Source organism: Alternaria conjuncta (genome assembly GCF_024043145.1).
Source record: "Alternaria conjuncta strain BMP 0040 chromosome Unknown scaffold_16, whole genome shotgun sequence".
NCBI classification, from domain to species: Eukaryota; Fungi; Ascomycota; class Dothideomycetes; order Pleosporales; family Pleosporaceae; genus Alternaria; species Alternaria conjuncta.
In genome coordinates, this window is record NW_026250105.1 from 323806 (window position 1) to 341610 (window position 17805).

Consider the following 17805-nt stretch of genomic DNA (forward strand, 5'->3'; position numbering starts at 1 on the left):
GGCATCTCAGATAAGGCTGACGGCCGAGTGGCTCGGCTAGATGACGCGCTGATTGATTTTCTGCCACCGCCTTGCGGGCCGACAGTTGTACCGATCTGTGGTCCCTGACGAGAACCTGTGTCGATAGCGGAAGCATCATCACCAGCCTGCCCTTTCGCTATTGTTCTTTTTGACTCGTTCGAGCCTGTCGCATACATCTCGACCGCCGTCCCATCTTCTGTCGACGCCCGAATCGCGCGACTTGGGCCCCCGTGCCAGCTCCAGCCGCGCTTTTGCTCCTGATCAACAGCGGGCGACCGAGTTCCAGTTACGAGCCACACCACGCCCAATAGACCCCCCTCGAAGCAACAAGCCTCCCATGAGCTCCAGCAGAGGCTAATTCGCTTAATACACGATAACGCGACTACCGAACCGGCTACGCAAGCTGCCTTATCGCCGGCACGCCTGGTAAAGCCGAGGACATGAATCCAGCGCATCGCGACGGGTGGCCGCCTGCACAAGCGGCGGCAGCTGGGCAGGGCCAGCAGCAAACAGAGCAGGGTCAAGGCCAGGCGCCACGGCCTCTGGGTCCCTATGGGTGCGTACTCGCCTCCCACTCGCTGCCCACAGCAGACGGGCACGATGAGCGAAGACGCCTGCGAGCTCCTTTTCTCACCACCCTTCGATTGGATTCACGCTGACTTCGAGACCGATGACAGGCCAAACAGCGCGACGCCCCAGGGTCCCTCACATGCGTCACCCGCCCAGGGTCCGGGACCAGTACTCCCTCCACCATCTGGTACGTAGCACAGGCGGACGACGCGCCTGTTCGCATTGCTAACCCCGTCACAGGTGGCGGCTACTACTCGTCAAACGCCGCGACAGCCCACAACCAGAATCTCCCCACACTTCCCGGCCTGACGGCGCAACCTCAGCACTCGTCGCCCCACATGTCCGCCCAGCGACCGCCATCGTCAGACGCGGGCGCGCAAGCTCACCAAGGCCCGCAAGCCCCTCCGTACTCGTTGCCGGGCATCTCGCAAACCCTACAACAGCAGCAGCAGCACATGCCGACTTCGGAGCAAGCCAACGCCGACAGAGAGCGCGAGATGCGCGATCGCGAAAACAGAGACAGGGAGATGGAGTCGCATGCCATGCACCAGCAAGAAGACATCGTCAAGCGCGAGGCGGAGCAGCGAGACCGCGACCTGCACGAGCGACAGCAGCGCGAGCACGCTGCGCACCAGAACCACTCTGGGCCGATCCAAATACACCAGCCAGTGGCAGTCGCCCCATCGACGCGAACCATCCACGGGCCCAACGGTCTGCTTGGCCAATCTGGACCCATGAACGGGCCAAACCCACTTGCGCCACCCATGGGTGGCCCCAACTCAGGCCCCATGTATGGAAATGCGCCCGCACAGCATGAGCAGACTACACCACGCATGCAGCACGCCGTACAGGCACCTACCCAGGCCCAGATGTTGATGCCTTTTGCTGGCCCTCCAGGATCCATGGCTATGGGCCAGGGACAGCAGCCCATCCTCAACGACGCCCTGAGCTATCTCGACCAGGTCAAAGTCCAGTTCGCCGACCACCCCGACGTGTACAATCGATTCCTCGATATCATGAAGGATTTCAAGAGCGGTGCTATCGACACCCCAGGCGTCATCGAGAGGGTATCGACTCTGTTTGCGGGCAACCCGGCCTTGATACAAGGCTTCAACACATTTCTACCGCCCGGCTACAAGATCGAGTGTGGCACCAACGGCGACCCAAACGCTATCAGAGTCACCACGCCCATGGGAACCATGGTATCGACTATGCCCGCTCCAAGGCCGCTTTCACCGCCACGCAGCGGTGCTGTCAATGGCAACAACGGCCCGCAACACGAGAGCACATACTACGAGACTGCCCAAGGACGCCCATGGCCTCAACAACAGAGAGCTCAAGGTCCTGAGGGACAAGAATCGATGTTTTCACCCAACAACCGTACTCTAGGAGGGCCATTGTACGGTCCCCAAGGACAGCAGGGCCCAGCGCCTCACTCGCCAGAGGTCACATCGCGTCCTCATCCTGACCCTGCTGGAGCTGCAGCGCTAGCTCACCAACAAGAGCAGAGAGGCGTTTCGCAGTTACAAAACGCAGTGTCCGCAGCTACTGGCCGCTCAATGATGTCACCCAGCGTTGATCCGGGTGCCTCGTTACAAGGACAGGCCATGAACGGTGCTGCTCAGCTTCCACAGATGGGCGGAGCTGCAGCAGAGAAGAGAGGGCCGGTAGAGTTCAACCATGCAATTAGCTACGTGAACAAGATCAAGGTACCATTCTTCACTATGAGGTTGAAAACCAAAATGCTAATAGTACCCTAGAACCGATTCGCAGCTCACCCAGATATTTACAAAAACTTCCTGGAGATACTACAGACGTACCAGAGAGAGTCGAAGCCCATTCAGGACGTATACGCTCAAGTCACCCACCTGTTTGGTGGCGCGCCAGATCTCCTGGAGGATTTCAAGCAGTTCCTTCCGGAGTCCGCTGCTCAACACAGAGCGCAACAGCAGGCCGCCAAGAACGCGGCTGAAGACGCAGTCATGCTCAGCAATGTTCGAGGTGAATCAGGATACGGAGCCGCTGCAAACCAACAAACGCCCGGACGCGCCGATACCTCTCGATTGCCTCCGATGGGCAACTTCGCACCTACACCTACAGCGAACCGCGACAACAAGAGGAAGCGCGAGCGACAAGGACCTGTGGCTGCGCCAATGCCCGCACCCATGTCACAAGAAATGCCAACCTCGAACGTTCGGGGTGGATACAACCAGGGCAATGTCAACAAGGTACGTACATGATTCTACACTATAACGGGCCGGGTTAGGTCACGTTGTTTTTCTTTATAGAGGCACGTGCATCTCCATGGCTCTCTGCCCCAACCCTTTCAGTTCTTTTCTTTGGTCACATTCTATTTCCATTTCAACCCCACCGAATCACAAACATTGTCATCAGGACGGTCATCACTATGTTTGATGGTGGGGTACTGTTTAGCTCTCTTCCCACCAGAGATGAAAATGGGCCTTCCTTCGAATGCAATAGAGCATGACAAAAGATCATTAACTAACATGTTGAAGCGCGCAAAGACCGGACATGGCGCAAAGCAGGCAATTCCCGATGGACCACCGGTATCACCCACTCTGACTCCTGCGCTACCTGAGCCAATGCCACCGACGACGACCACAACACCCAGCCAGGATGAGCTTGCTTTCTTTGACCGCGTCAAGAAGTTCATTGGAAACAAGAACACGATGAACGAGTTCTTGAAGCTCTGCAACCTCTACTCGCAAGACTTGATCGACAAGCAGTTACTACTGTCTCGCGCCGGATCTTTCATCGGCGGAAATCAGGAACTCTATGCTTGGTTCAAGAAGTTCATGGGCGAGGACGAAGAGCAGCAAAAGTACCGCCCTAAGACTGTCAACTCGCGTGTCTCATTATCGAACTGCCGAAGTCTTGGTCCTAGCTATCGCTTGCTCCCAAGGCGCGAACGAGAACGCGTGTGTAGTGGACGCGACGAGCTCTGCAGATCTGTTCTGAACGACGAGTGGGCATCTCACCCGACCTGGGCCTCCGAGGATTCTGGTTTCGTTGCCCATCGCAAGAACACTTTCGAGGAGGGCTTACACAGAATCGAGGAAGAGCGTCATGACTATGACTTCAACATTGAGGCCTGCAGCCGCACGATCCAACAATTGGAGCCTATCGCCAACCAGCTGCTCACGATGAAGCCGGAGGACAGACAGGGATTCACATTGCCACCTGGACTTGGTGGACAGAGTGAGACGATCTACAAACGTGTCATTATGAAGATCTATGGCCGCGACAGGGGAAAGGACGTGATTAAGGAATTGTTCCAAATGCCCTGGAGCGTCGTCCCTGTACTCCTCCACCGCTTGAAGACCAAACTCGAGGATTGGAAGGCCGCTCAGCGTGAATGGGAAAAGGTCTGGCGCGATCAGACCCAAAAGATCTTCTGGAAATCCCTGGATCACCAGAGCATCACCGTCAAACAGGCCGACAAGCGACAGTTCCAGCCCAAGTCCCTCACGAACGAGATCCAGGTCAGATACGAAGAGCAGAAGCGCCTCCAGCAGATCCAAGAGATATCGCAGCCGGACTACCAGTTTGCCTTTTCCTTCCGGGATGAAGAGGTACTCTTCGACGTTGCTCGGCTAATGCTCACTTTTGCGGACAACAACAACAGTGCCGACTTTGCAAAAGTCGTACCCTTTATCAAGGAATTCGTTCCTCTCTTCTTTGGCATCGATTCTGCCAAGTTCGAGCAGCGGGTACAAACCTCGCCACGCGATACGCCAAACGATTCTGGCGAGGACACACCCTCTCCGGACGATGATGTTTCCCAACGCTCGCAGAAAATGAAGAAGGGGGACCTCCGTCGCAATGTTCTCGACCCCAACAACAAATCACGAAAGGACAAGGAAGACAGTGTTGCGTCGGCGAGCCGCGACAGTACGCCGGACGCGTCCGCTATGGACGAGGAGGCAGCTGGTGACAGCTCAAACTCCAACCCTCGCGCAGATCGGCCAGAGAGGCAATGGGTAGAATACACCGATGCTCCCACGCCTTTCGGCGACAGAGAGTTCGAGCACGAAGAGCCCTACCAACGCGTGGAGTACAATATGTACTCGAACGCTTCCATCTACTGCTTCTTCCGCATGTTCGTCATGCTCTACGAGAGGCTGTTGAAGCTCAAGGATAGCGAAGAGGAGGTACGAGAAGTCATCGCGCGCGCCAAGGAGCCAAAGGCAGCGCAGAAGCTCAAGATGCTCGACAAGCAGCCCGACGACTTCTTCAAGGACACATCGCCATCAGCAAACTACTACCAACAGCTTCTCGAAATGTTCCAGGATCAAATCTCCGGCGAAGTAGAGATGAACTTTATCGAGGAGACTTTACGAAGGTACTACCTGCAGATCGGGTGGCAGTTGTACTCGTTCGACAGGCTCTTGAGCTCGCTTGTCCGATTCGCTCTTGCTGTTGTCAGTCATGATAACAAGGATAAGAGCCTTGATATCTACAACCTCTTCAGGAAGGATCGTGTCAACGATACCACGACTCACAAGAACGAGATTAGCTATCGCAAGGCTGTGGAGAAGCTCGCCAAGGACGCTGACACCTACCGCATCACCTACGTAAGTCAACACCACCTCCCTCTTATGAATCATGTATTGATGTTTCTACAGAACCCCGCCAAGATGTGGGCGCACGTGCGGCTCTTCAAGAAGGACGACCCGACCTTTGATTTCACCACGCTCGACCGGATTAAGCGCTGGCGAGCATACGTCGCCTCGTACATGGCCGTGGAACCCACCGAAGAAGTCGACCTCTCCCGTGTCAACTACCCGTACCTCAAGAAGCGTCTCGCTCGAGCCGAAGATCTCACCGAGGAAGAACGCTTCGACCACGTCAAGCACAGCGACAAGATCACCGTCTCGATCAGCCCCGCCGCTTACATCATGACCTTTATCAACAGTGAACCTTTCGGCACAGGTGGTGTTCAATACTTCCTACAGCCAGACGCCGTGCGCGCGGGTCTCAGCGAGGCCGTCCCCAACCCAGCTGAGGAGTACAAGAAGCTCAATGACGAGCGGAGAGAGAGGGTCCAAGATATTCTCGTCAGGAACAACACCTGGATGAAGGATCTTAGCCGGGACGATGTAGACGCGAAGAAGGCGGCGTTCAAGAAGGATCTCGAAGAGCCCAGGAAGGTGGCTGATAATGAAGATGTGGACATGGACGGCGCAGATGGTCTCGACTAGGCGCTTTATCCTTTTGTTCGCAAAGACTATGCGGCTGGGTGATTGGCAACGCATGTTCTTGCGTCTCTGGCCTGGCGTTCTTTTGTGTGGTGTGGCGGGACTTGGATGCCAGAATGCGAGCGGACGAAAAGGTCTGGTTCTCTACGGATTTCTTCTGGCTTCGATTCAGTTTTGCATGTTTCCCGCCTTCACGCGTTTGGAAGGGGTGGTTGGGTGGGTGGCATGTGCAGCATAAGGCGTGCCTTTGCACAGCATGACTATGGAGGGTTTCTTCTCTTTCTCTCTCCGAGATGGGCGCTGGCGGCGTTTGTTAAGGATATGATAACCCGACTCGACTCTTCGTTCCCATCTATATCCAAGTTTTTTTGTGTGTTTTAGTAGGATTGCGAATTCTATTCTCATTTTTTGAAGCATGCTTTCTGGTCGTTGTGTAAAGATACTTGAAATGAGTATGAGGTGGTAGGGCAATATGCTTGTATACCGAGTATATACGTGGTGTAATTACATCGCGTTGTGGCTGCATCTTAACACGTGATTTGTTTACAAGAGGAGATAGCTCAGAGCCCCTATCGCAACCATCAGGCATGTTAGACCCCCGACGAGCAGTTGCTGGGCGGTACTCTCATCTACAGGGCAACTGATCTCTGGCTCTGGAGCCCTTCCAGCCTCCACCCACATTAGATTCTCATCCGAACAGAGACTTGCCGTCAGGGCCACCGCCATGCTTGTCGCGCTTGCAGCGTCAATCTTGACCTGGCAAGGCGTTGGGGTGACGGTTGAATTGTCCAAGATTGCGCACTGTTCGCCCACGCCGTAGGAGCCTCCGGTAACTTTCGTAGTATCAACGACGTTGACAGCTATACCCTGATCTCCAGGACAACTCTGGTCTTTTGTTGCGTCGACAAGATCAATACCCTGCGCAGTCTTCTTCGTGGTGAACTTGATGCCTGAGCCGAAGCGTTGCCCTTGGGAATCTCGATAATGTATTTCCCGAAGAGGGTCGTATGTACAATTAGACCAGCGCAGGAACCAGTTTAACATCCATTTGCCCTCTATGTTGAGTTCTGTGTAGTGGCGATATACGAGCTCCGGGTCGGAGCTGGACGTGTCTGTCCAGTTGAGGGTTCCGTCCCGATAGTGGTCGCCGAAGCTTCCCTCGTCGACGATTGAGCCGTTCGTTATATTCCAGACTTGGAAGCTGAGATGCAAACCAAGTAACGTCGCGAGTTCGGGGTTCCGAACTGCAAAGACGATGGGGAAATATGGCCCTGGCGCGTATGTGTCGTTGCGTGGGAAGACTAGGTCTACTTCCACAACGCCTGAGGTATCGCTGGCAGCCGCATCAATAGCTCCCATCCAGGCAACGGATAGCCAGGTGACCCAAGTAAGAACCCGCATTCTGGGGACGAGAGACGGCCAGAAGGCTGCCGGAAAAATGAAAGTGAAGCAGCAATCGTAGCAAAGGCCCGGTAAGTAATTCAGTGAAGTTGAGAAGCCACAGTACAAAGGAAGAAACTCGCCCAGGGGAGCGACATTTGTATTAGGTATTGGAAGGATTAACGGATAATAGGAACAAACCTGAACAAAGCTCTATACCTGATAGAACGATAAACGTGCGGTCGGGTACAGTAGTCCAAGTTTGGGACAGGATTGGATAGTAGCTCGCCAGGGGCAAGGACCTACTAAGGTGCGGCACGGGTTCCAAAAGGGTAGGCTAGCGGGGGTCGATGCCGTGAGAGCCGCATCGCCGCATTCTTTGTGACATTGCGCTGGAGCCTAAGGTTTTTTTCGTGAGTAATTCTGGTTATGTACGTCCGGGGTTTGGATAGTCTGTAGCGATGGGTTGCTAAGTTCCCGAGGTTGTGTGAAGTGGCTGTCAGGTGATTCTTGGCATACCCACACATGGCCTTGCGTCCCATAGTGGTTAGCTTATGCATATGCTGCATCGATTGCAGTGGCCGTCGCTATGCTCAATAATATCAGCGAGGAATAATTCGGCAACGGCATAGTGGTGATTGGAATGGATATTTCCTTCTTGCTTTCCTCAATCACACCATTTTTTTCAAGTTTGAGCAAATATTAATCCAGCATAGCGCGGTGTTAAACGTGATATATAAGTCTGTTACTGTTTGTCACTCTAGTCATGCTGTAGAGCTGAATGTGGAATAGGGTTGTTTCTGTCGATTCCAACTCCGTAAGACGTTCCAATATCCACTTCTCTTGACAGTATTAGACTTGAGTGCACTCCTCGCAATGCCATTCATTATGGTAATTCACAGCCCCGCAGTCCTTACAGATCCAGCCTCGATTTGACATGCTGTGGATTGTCGCTTCGGAGTTTTGTTAACTCAAGTGTAGATCGTTGTTGGGTTCAATGCGGACTCGTCGCTGGGGGTAGGCTTAGTGTGAGAGTGGGGAAAACGTATAGGTGCGTTTTGATTTACTATAACACAGTCAGCATTCGGAGTAATGGCAAGAGACTGCCTAGGTAGGGAATAACTACGTAGCGTTTTGTGGAGTCGTTGTTCATGCGTCAGTAGCAGATATCGCTGCGGGACTTTTATATCGATTCGTTTCCAACATCGAAGGTTTGCTAGTTCTTCCAGGAAGAGCACATTCCTAAACTGCGAAGCCAACTTCACGCTACGATTTCAATTTGTAACTTGGATGATCGGACATAGAATACATCCTCCCATGATTCACGTACCATTAGATCGAATTCTTACTCTGACTTCTTGAATCCCTCATATTATCGTAGGTGATAAATAGATCCAATATGCATAGTTCAAAACCAGTACCGCTATAATTCCCGTCATTTCTCTAATATACCCCCCCTGGCTCGTCAGAACACCCTAGATTATAATGTCCACAGACGCGCGTCTAGCAGCTCTCGAGGCTCTCGCCCGTGAAAACCAAGAAAAGATCGAAGAACTAAACCACAAGAACTGGCTACTCAGTAACCAAAACATCAAGATGCAAGAAGAACTCGCCAAGTTGGAAGAAGATGTACGCAACGTATATCCGGACTTTGATACTAGGCGTACCAACCATTCAAACTTTCAGGCCAACCCATCGCCACCTCTTCATGATCCATCCGTCGCTAGGAATGTCTCTCACGCTCGCCCACAGCTACTTCAGCGTCCACCACCAGGACCGTCATGGACACCATTCTACATGACCGCCCGCGACGCCCCACGACTATATCTAGAGTTTGTGATACCAGGTTCCAAAGGCGAGACGTTGGGGATAGCTGTAAACAACGTAGATCTGGCCTTTATATTACAGCAGACATTGCGACGGAGAGGGTGGGGCGAAGCGACGACGAAGAGGGGTGTCGAGGATTTCCTAGCGCAGCCGATGATGAAGGTAACTTGGACGGGCAGAGAGGAAGAGTTTGGAAATCTGACCTAGTCGCGCGAAGAGGTTGGGTTGTAATGTATCTTCATTTGAGAAATAGAGTCTATGAAGAAGGGGTATTTGGTATCTCAACGCCGACCCATGCATATTAAAATGCTCATGTTCAATCGTCTTTGTGCTTTTCGTCAAAAGCGAGCATGAGGCCCATGGCCCGCTCGTATGTCCACATTGTAACAGCGCTGGCTGGCGCAGCTTTCAGAAGACTGACCGTCAGCCCACGGTACATTCCCCGTCTGCCTTCATGCTTCCATATATGCGTAATGGTACTGATGACGCCGGTATATGTCGGTATGTTCCGATGAACGTATCGCTCGCGCATCGGTCCTTGGACTTGTAGTCGCTTGCGCGTGGTATCGAGCGGGTAGACGGCTGTTTTGGAGAGAACGCTCGCGATGACACCGGCGACGGCATCCGAGCTTCCGAGTGGCAGTGGTATGGGAGAAGAGGCGGTTATAGGCTTCAAGCTTTCGTAGCTAGCGAAGAAGAGGCCCATGTACGGCACAATCTGGCTCACGCCTGCGCCGAGGCCGCGAAAGAAGCCTCTGGGTCCTTCATGCTGCGCGATGTGCTTGAGAGACGCGATGATGGAGGTATAGACGCGATCTTTGCCTTGCGCAGCAAAGCGCGTGCGAAGAAGATCGAGCGGGTATGTCGCCGTCGTCGCAGCAGCACCCGCACTAGCTCCGCTGAGGAAATTTGCGACTGAGCTGGGAAGCGTATATGGCGGCGGAATAGTCTCTAGCCAATGCGATATGTACGTGTAGGCAGAGAACTGGGCGCTACCGTACGTCAAGTACATGAGCTCCGCCGGTATGTTGCCCTTCCATAGCCCCGTGACACCCTCTTCGCGAAGAATCTGTTTGAGGGTGCCCAATGTTCCTTTGTAGACGGGCCCTTGAACGTTGCGAACGCTGAACGGGTCGGAGAGCGAGTGGATTTGGAGTTGCAGGCGGATCTTTATGACGTCGAGGGGAGCTATCACGAAGCTGTCGCAATGTCAGCCATGTGCGCGAACATGGGAGATTGAACATACCGCGACACCAGGCCTGCCGCCGCACCTGCGACGACAACTTGTCGCTGGGAGCCCTATCAGTCATATTAGCCCTGGTTCTGCCAGCATGGCGTGTCGGTAAACGGTCAAGATAGACAAGCTCCTACCTCATGCTTCAGCTGTGCGACACCCTCAGACATGCGCCCAGCGCGTCGATTGAGACACGTGCTATGTTCGCGCGCGTAATTAGCTACCCACCGCCGATGCTCGGTAGGACACCTGTGATTGCAAACGTGCCGGGCAAAGGGTAGTAGAGACCTCGGTTTACGGGTTGATTGTTTCCACCACGCTCGCTCCCTGACGTTGAAAAGCAAGGAACCCCGCCGTGTCCCGTCACTGCCAACAGCTGCGGCCGACCATGTCTTTCACCATCACCACCAGAATACCGCTACGGAGTCTGAGATCGCAACTCACCACTTCCCGCAGGACTACGCTTGCTGTTCAGAGACGGTGTTTCTTCTTCAACTCGTTCTGGCGATCACCTAAGCCGGCCGAGCATGCTGATTGGAGCCCCGCTACACATGGCCCGTTTCGGCCAACCAAACGCCAGGAACAGCTGCAACAGCAACAGGAGCAAGAGCTGAGACAATCGAAAGAGCAGGAATTTCTCGTTCATGATGAATCCAACATTGGACAGCTTGACGGTAGCCCAGCGAAGAGAATCGCGGTAAACATCGATGGAGAGCCCAAGATCTTCGACGCTGCGTTCCTCCGTGACAGCTGCACGTGTACGCAATGCATGGACCCTGACAGCAAGAACAAGCGCTTCCAGACGTCAGATATACCCGAAGATCTAGAAGGTAGCTGCAAGACAGTAGTTGATGAAGAGAAGGGGGTCTCTATCGAGCTTCAATGGAAGACAGACGTCAAAGGCTTCGGTCCGGAGCACCGCACACGGCACTCCATCGACTGGCTACGCCGCGCATTCAACACAGAGATTGAGCTACGTGGCGGAGTGCGACACGATGACAGAGTATTTTGGGACAATAGAAGAATCGTAAAAGACAATAAGTGGCTCGACTACGACACCTACATGTCCCAAGACGAAACACTCTTCGAAGCTCTCACCCACCTGAACCGCTACGGCCTCCTCTTCATCAAGAACGTGCCCGAATCCGAGGAATCCGTCGTAGCTCTCGCCTCCCGTATCGGTACTCTCAAAGATACTTTCTACGGCCGAACGTGGGACGTCCGCTCAAAACCCAAAGCCGAAAACATAGCCTACACACCCGACTACCTCGGTCTCCATATGGACTTGCTATACACATCCAACCCACCGCATCTGCAACTCCTGCACTCCCTGCGAGCCCGTACCCCAGGTGGCGAATCCTTCTTCTCAGACTCCTTCGCTGCAGCACATCAACTCCGGCGGCAATCCGAGGGCCATTTCAGAACGCTGTGTACCTTCCCCGTAACATACCACTACCACCACCCGACCTACCATTACCACTTCACCCGGCCAGTGATTGAAACCTTCGCCTATCCCAACTACAGCGACCCCGCCAACCTGGCCATCCGCCGCATAAACTGGTCTCCACCTTTTCAGGGCCCCTTCGAAGCGCGTATCGGCAGCGGCAATTCCACGTCGCTTCGCTCCTTCATTGCTGCTTCGCATGCGTACGAAAAGCTGCTTAGTGCGGAGGAGAATTTGTATGAGTATAGGTTGAATGAGGGGGAGTGTGTCATCTTCGATAATAGGCGGGTGTTGCATGCTAGGAAGGCTTTCGATGCTACAAAGGGTGAGCGGTGGCTGAAGGGGGCGTACGTGGATGACGATGTATTCTTTAGTAAGCTGAGGGTGCTGGAAGAGAAGTTTGAGGGGAAATGGGTCGCTGAAGGTGTGGTCAGGCATGCCGTGAAATGAAGGTGGGGGTGTTCAGTAGTCTAGGTTGCGCAGTATGGATATGGCTGTGCTTCGGAACTCGGGTCTCTTCTTGGAATCAGTCTATTGTCAGCATGCGTGGAAGCTAACACCCATGCCCCCTGGGCTACAGAAAACAGTCCAGTCTCGAAAGAGGTGAAGACGGACTTTGGGTAGCCTTTGGTTGCCATCTGACTCCAATGCATAGTCAGTATCAAGACGTCGTCATGACCCAAAAAGAAACCTTTGCGATTCCTGGGTAACTTGATCCTGAGCACGACCGACGATGCTTCCCACCACGATGCTCTGATCAATATTTAGCACGAGTGATTTCCAGGTCAACACCCTCGTTCAGACCGCGCTGTACCCGCTTTCCAATACTCATCACTGCCTGTTCCAATCTCGTCGAATCGAAATCCCCGCAGCCCACATGCAGATGTACAGACCCCACTGCTGGAAAAACTTGCGACAAGGAATCAAGCCGGCACTCATGCAGATCCGCAACGAGGCTCTCAGCTTCTCTTAAATAGAACGTTATGCGAACCGTGCGGATGATCTGACGTTCCGTCGTATCAAGCCCCAGCATGAGAGTGTAGTATGATTTGAGAAAATGGGGGAAGCAGAATGTGTTGAGCGAAAAGGGAAGGAGCTTTGCTTCGTCGTAGACTTTGCGGCAGACGCGCAGGAGAGCGAGGTCATTTCGATGCGTGTATGTGGCTTTGAAGGAATATACCCAAAGGGCGTATGTGCGTTGGCCGAGGACGTGTTCGTAGATGTGGTTTCTGATTTCTCCGGGTAGGCGCAAAAGTGGGGACTCGGCAGTGTTGCGCATGTATCTGTTGATGTTAGCTTGGCATGGTGAATGGCTCTGACACGCCTGCGGTGCAGTGTTTCGGTACTTACATGAGCAAGCGTGCGTCGGTCGTGCGTTCCGTGTCCGTCATCGTTGGCTACTCAGAGTGTCGAAGTAGTATGGCACGGGGAAAGACGTGGGGAGCACAAGGTAATTCACACAGCCAGGACTACTAAGAGAGAAGGCCAGGGTCTATTACGCTAGCCTCAAGTAGACCGCTCGCTCACCTGCCCCAGATGGCGCCCACGGTATTTCCCGAGCTAGAAACCAGGAAGCCACGCTGAAGTAACGAGCAAGTGTCCGCGCCTTGAGACCGCATCATCTGGACTTGTGCAACGAGATCAGTCTATGTCACTATCCAACATGCTAACTCAGCAACCCAACTACATCCTGCTTCTTCTTCTTCTTATCCCCATCATCGACGGCCGTGATTTGCCTTACACGGCCCTGAACAGCTATAGCTTCCTAGGTACTATCACCACGGTTTTAGTCGTACGGTCCAAATAATTCCTGAGTGTTCTCACAAGCGCTCGGAACTCATCACACTGCCGTTTATTTGATATCAGTGGCTCCTCAACATAAACAGTTCGTAATCCGCGCAGCCCGCGCAGATAAAGAGAACCACAGATGATTTGAGACTTCCCACTCGAGTACCAAGGCAGAGTGTGTTCCCATGCGTTGAGCTGTACGGTCTCGATTTCGTCGAGCTGTGAGGGCGAAAGTCGCATTTTGAACGTCTGAAACTCGAGGACAGTGTTGAAAGAGAAGACGTTCAGTGCGATATATGCTGACTTGGCAGTCTCATGGTAGGTTTGACTGCAAGCGAGTAGTAGACTGAGCGGATGTCCGTTGACGCGACCGTCGCCCTGGACTCTGTAAACACGGCCGCTTAGTACGTATCTAAAGAAAGCACGAGACGTTAGCATAACTCGTTTGTATTGCGATGGGCAAGGATCTCCGCACCCGTAGATTTGGTTCCGTAGCTCAGCTGGAAGACGCAGAAGGGGTGACGAGTCGGCGTTGCGCGAAGTACTGGAGGGGTCGGTCAGCTGGCAGACAGACAGACAAGACGGTGTTGTGTTACATGTCGGAGCCCCGACTTTCAGGTTTGGCCATTACAACGTTTCGAGTTTCCTTCGTAGTAGCGAAAAGGTGGAAAAAACCGGTAAAGGTATTGAGCAAGTCGAGGTCTCGTAACAGGGATAGTGTGGTGGAGGAGATGTGGTCAATGTATTGATTCTGACTGAGGGAGGTGGTGGCACAGACTAACACCCGCTAGCGTTGTTTTAGTAGAGGGGAGAGCCCTGGAGAACGAACCTGGAAGGTGCGACCAGACAGCGTCGCTCCTTCCAATCTCCAGTGAATCCAAGAACTGGGTAGATAATAGTGAATCGAGTTGTGGTTTGCAGTATACATACTCGAAACCTTAATAACTAGACCATTACTAAGCTAAGGTATACTCCTACCCTAATTATTCTTTGTAGAATGCGATTGATGTTGATTGGCTTGTAACTGGCGCTTCATTCGAGCCAGAATGACTAGCTGACTTGTCTTCGCAAGGTGTACTCCTATAGGCCGGGTTGGGGTATATTTGGAAGAGCGTCTCATTGCTAGCTCCGAGGAAGCCGAATGGCAGAGTGTTCGAAGTGACACAGCCTCTGATTTCAGGTATTGTACTACCATGTGCTCCATTTCGGTGCCGCGATGCATACGCCGAGGAGACTGAAGCTTCTTAAAGGCGAAGCCCGTTCGCCCATCCCCGCGGGGTGTATAAGGGGCTCTTCGCGTTTTGCTCGATTGAGGAAACCTTTCCACTCTTCTTCGGTGCAGACCAGAGGTTCCATGTGTCCCCAAGAGCGAATGTTACTGTCCAGAAATCTTCGGACACATCCTATCGCGTATACCTGTTTCCATTGTGTCGACTTTGAGACACCAAGCAGTGCCACCTGTGCCTATCTTGGGTGCCATGTTCAACCCCAAAAGAGCAGTATGTTACGGATCCGACTTGACTCTCTCACGCTGCAGCTTGTTGTTTCTTTTTCTTTTTATACAAGACGGCTTTGTGTCTCTTCTCCTCGAACCCAGCAGACTCCCCTCGGTGCCCTTCCATCCAACAATTCTGGCAATATAAATCACCGTCACAGCTCAGGCACTTCAGTGTCGCATCGTCTTGACAGATGATACACCATGTATCAATCTCGTCGTCAACCTGTTTTTGTATATTCGTAGATACCGGCGGCTTATTCCTTGGCGCGAAAGATGGGGCGGAAGGAAGGCCGAGTGAATCTGTTTGTGATGGCGAAGGAGCGGCTAGAGCGGCCAGGCGTGCGGTGAATGCATCTTCGATGGCTTGACTGCTCGCGAAGTCGTCTTCGGGGAGGGTATTTGGGGCGGAAGGCAGTGTGAAGCTGCCGTCTGTGGTATCTGCCGTTGATGCATTCTTCTGGTCTCCCGATTCTGACTTGTCGTCTTCTGACGGAGGACAAGGGGGATCGTATTTCTTGCTAATTTCCAGTTCTGCCATGACTCTCGCAATCACATCATCTGCCTCGTCGTCCTCGGTTCTCTTCTTGCCATCTTCATCTTCCTCATCTCCACTTTCTGTGCCTTCCCTGGCTCCACCGACCTCTCCACTTCCTACGTTGATTTCGATGCTCTCCCAGTCCGTCAACTGCTCCTTCGATGGCTGCTCAGATTTTGTACGCCCACTCTGCGGCCCTTGTGCCCTAGTATTCACCACTTCCGGGAGTATCTTGCGCATGTCTCTCAACAGCTTTCCAACATCTTGTTGTTCTTCCTTGGACACATCCCAATCCTTCCGATCGCCGACGGCGCCGTTTAGCTCACCAAGTAACTCTTCTAGGCTCTTTTCATCTTCCTCGTTAAACTCTACATCAGAGCCTCCTACGCCTTGGGCTATCCCTTCCAGGTAGCTCGGTGCCCCTGGTGCTGCGACCGGTGCGCCGGCATTGTTCGTGGACGTTGTTCGCGACGGCTGTGGCGAGCCCGAGGGAGACGCGCTACCAAGACGTGCGAAGCGAGCGGCGAGGTCATCGGTGGGTTTGGGAGAATTCCTAGGTGCTATCGAAGCGCTATAGTTGGTACCTAGGCTGACGGAGGATGTCTTGAGCGCATTGAGGCGGGCAAGGAGGTCGTCGTCTGTTGAGCTAGGTTCGGGCATCTCTGGATGGTGGGCGATCACTACGGTGATGTGTGGATAAGGACTGTGGATGTCTAAGTTATAGCGCCTACTGGACGCGGCTCATGACGCGGTGTTGCATGAAGCTCGAGGCTCGGGAGTGAGCGGAGTTGGCGCGACAGCTGTGGTGGAGCGCGGTGGGGGAGGGGCGAGCTATCCCTGACCGCGCTTCATCTCCCATCAGATAACATGTACGATCCAACAGCTGCATTATTAAATTACAAGTGAATCCAAAAACATCTGGATGTAGACTGCATGTTTCTTGTGGCCGGGCCGGGGTTACTGGAGATGGTTGTCAGCGGCCCGTGTCCTCACATGCGTGACATCCGGCCCCGCTTTCGTCATATCCAGAGCTCCGAAGTCCATCGTACAGCTCAACATTGCGTGATCTGACTACATCTTAAAATCCTCCGTAGCTTCCAATCGCTCTGCTATCTGTTCATCTACAGTAAACATCTAGCACGATCGCAGCTCCATCTCAATTGAGCATCCACATCTTCACCGGACCCCCAGCACAACCCTAGATCCACCACCGCCATGGCTCTCGCACCCAAATTTGCTGGCCAAAAGCTCGCCTCCAGTGCTATCCAACCTAAAGCCATCCACACTCTCGAGCTCTGTAAGTACTTCATCCTCAACTGCCGGATCACAACTTCCCGGTTTGTCCCAAGCCTTCCACCAGACTAACAATCAGATCCCAGACCTCGACTACGTATGCCCCTTCTCGGCAAAGATGTTCAAAACGATCTACGAGACCCCTCTCCGCAAGACACTTCTCGAGAAATACTCCGACCGCGTCGTAACCATCTTCCGGCAGCAAATCCAACCCTGGCACCCGTCCTCCACCCTCGTCCACGAAGCCGCCTACGCCGTACAAAAGGTCGACAGTTCCAAGTTCTGGGACTTCTCACAGAAGCTGTTTGTCCAGCAGAAAGACTTCTTCGACGTAAGCCTGGTCAACGAGACGAGGAACGCGACGTACAAGCGACTGGCCAAGATCGCCGGGTCTGTGGGTGTTGATGAAGGCAAGGTTTATGGACTGTTGGAGATAAGCGACAAGCCTGGCGAGGATGGGGCACTGAACTCAGGAAACGGGGTTACGGATGATGTCAAGGTGCAAGTGAAAGCGAATCGACTGACGGGTGTGCATGTCACTCCTACGGTTGTGTTTGATGGGGTTGTGAACAATGAGATTAGCAGTTCGTGGACGGCGGAGCAGTGGGAAGAGTGGCTGGAGAAGAATGTCAAGTGACTGCATGACAGTGAAGAGGTTGCGAAAGGAAGATTGTGAGTGACCGTAGACTTCATATTGTAGTTTGCTGTATACACGCGGCTACACTTCATGAGGAAGTTACACTTGGACTGCTTAACAACCTGCTCATAGTCTGAAGCATACCCTATGAAGCTGTAACTCCATGTAATTGGCATGCAGTATCATGGATAGAGCCACTCCAGTGTGTTGCGCCCGCAGTTTCTGCACCAGCATGTTCATCATATAAGCACTGGACGCCATACAGAACTCCAATGAGTGGGACATGCTGGAAGATCAGACACTTACATACAATGGCGATGAATCAATCGTCACCGTACATCCTATCCGATACCTGGCAT

At 53.2% G+C, this 17805-nt stretch overlaps 7 protein-coding genes across 7 annotated transcripts; 4 read left to right on the forward strand and 3 right to left on the reverse strand.

Annotated features, from left to right (window-relative positions):
• Window positions 1-621: 621 nt before the first annotated feature.
• J4E85_009269 (uncharacterized protein) lies at window positions 622-5813 on the forward strand (the record flags this gene model as incomplete). The annotated part of the gene is made up of 5 exons (XM_051473493.1): window positions 622-778; window positions 832-2300; window positions 2352-2819; window positions 3108-5186; window positions 5238-5813. The coding sequence occupies 5 exons, from the start codon at window positions 622-624 to the stop codon at window positions 5811-5813; spliced, it is 4749 nt and encodes a 1582-aa protein (XP_051322698.1).
• Window positions 5814-6353: 540 nt separating this feature from the next.
• Window positions 6354-7211, reverse strand: J4E85_009270 (uncharacterized protein; the record flags this gene model as incomplete). The annotated part of the gene is made up of 1 exon (XM_051473494.1): window positions 6354-7211. The coding sequence occupies one exon, from the start codon at window positions 7209-7211 to the stop codon at window positions 6354-6356; it is 858 nt and encodes a 285-aa protein (XP_051322699.1).
• Window positions 7212-8675: 1464 nt separating this feature from the next.
• Window positions 8676-8902, forward strand: J4E85_009271 (uncharacterized protein; the record flags this gene model as incomplete). The annotated part of the gene is made up of 2 exons (XM_051473495.1): window positions 8676-8819; window positions 8852-8902. 2 exons carry the CDS (start codon window positions 8676-8678, stop codon window positions 8900-8902), a joined length of 195 nt encoding a protein of 64 aa, XP_051322700.1.
• Window positions 8903-9333: 431 nt separating this feature from the next.
• On the reverse strand, window positions 9334-10421 carry TPC1 (mitochondrial thiamine pyrophosphate transporter; the record flags this gene model as incomplete). Its single annotated transcript, XM_051473496.1, has 3 exons — window positions 9334-10216; window positions 10264-10316; window positions 10389-10421. The coding sequence occupies 3 exons, from the start codon at window positions 10419-10421 to the stop codon at window positions 9334-9336; spliced, it is 969 nt and encodes a 322-aa protein (XP_051322701.1).
• Window positions 10422-10639: 218 nt separating this feature from the next.
• Window positions 10640-12145, forward strand: J4E85_009273 (uncharacterized protein; the record flags this gene model as incomplete). Its single annotated transcript, XM_051473497.1, has 1 exon — window positions 10640-12145. One exon carries the CDS (start codon window positions 10640-10642, stop codon window positions 12143-12145), a length of 1506 nt encoding a protein of 501 aa, XP_051322702.1.
• A 2864-nt stretch (window positions 12146-15009) lies between these two features.
• Window positions 15010-16176, reverse strand: J4E85_009274 (uncharacterized protein; the record flags this gene model as incomplete). The annotated part of the gene is made up of 2 exons (XM_051473498.1): window positions 15010-15681; window positions 15733-16176. The coding sequence occupies 2 exons, from the start codon at window positions 16174-16176 to the stop codon at window positions 15010-15012; spliced, it is 1116 nt and encodes a 371-aa protein (XP_051322703.1).
• A 555-nt stretch (window positions 16177-16731) lies between these two features.
• On the forward strand, window positions 16732-17446 carry J4E85_009275 (uncharacterized protein; the record flags this gene model as incomplete). Its single annotated transcript, XM_051473499.1, has 2 exons — window positions 16732-16813; window positions 16896-17446. 2 exons carry the CDS (start codon window positions 16732-16734, stop codon window positions 17444-17446), a joined length of 633 nt encoding a protein of 210 aa, XP_051322704.1.
• Between the last annotated feature and the right edge of the window lie 359 nt (window positions 17447-17805).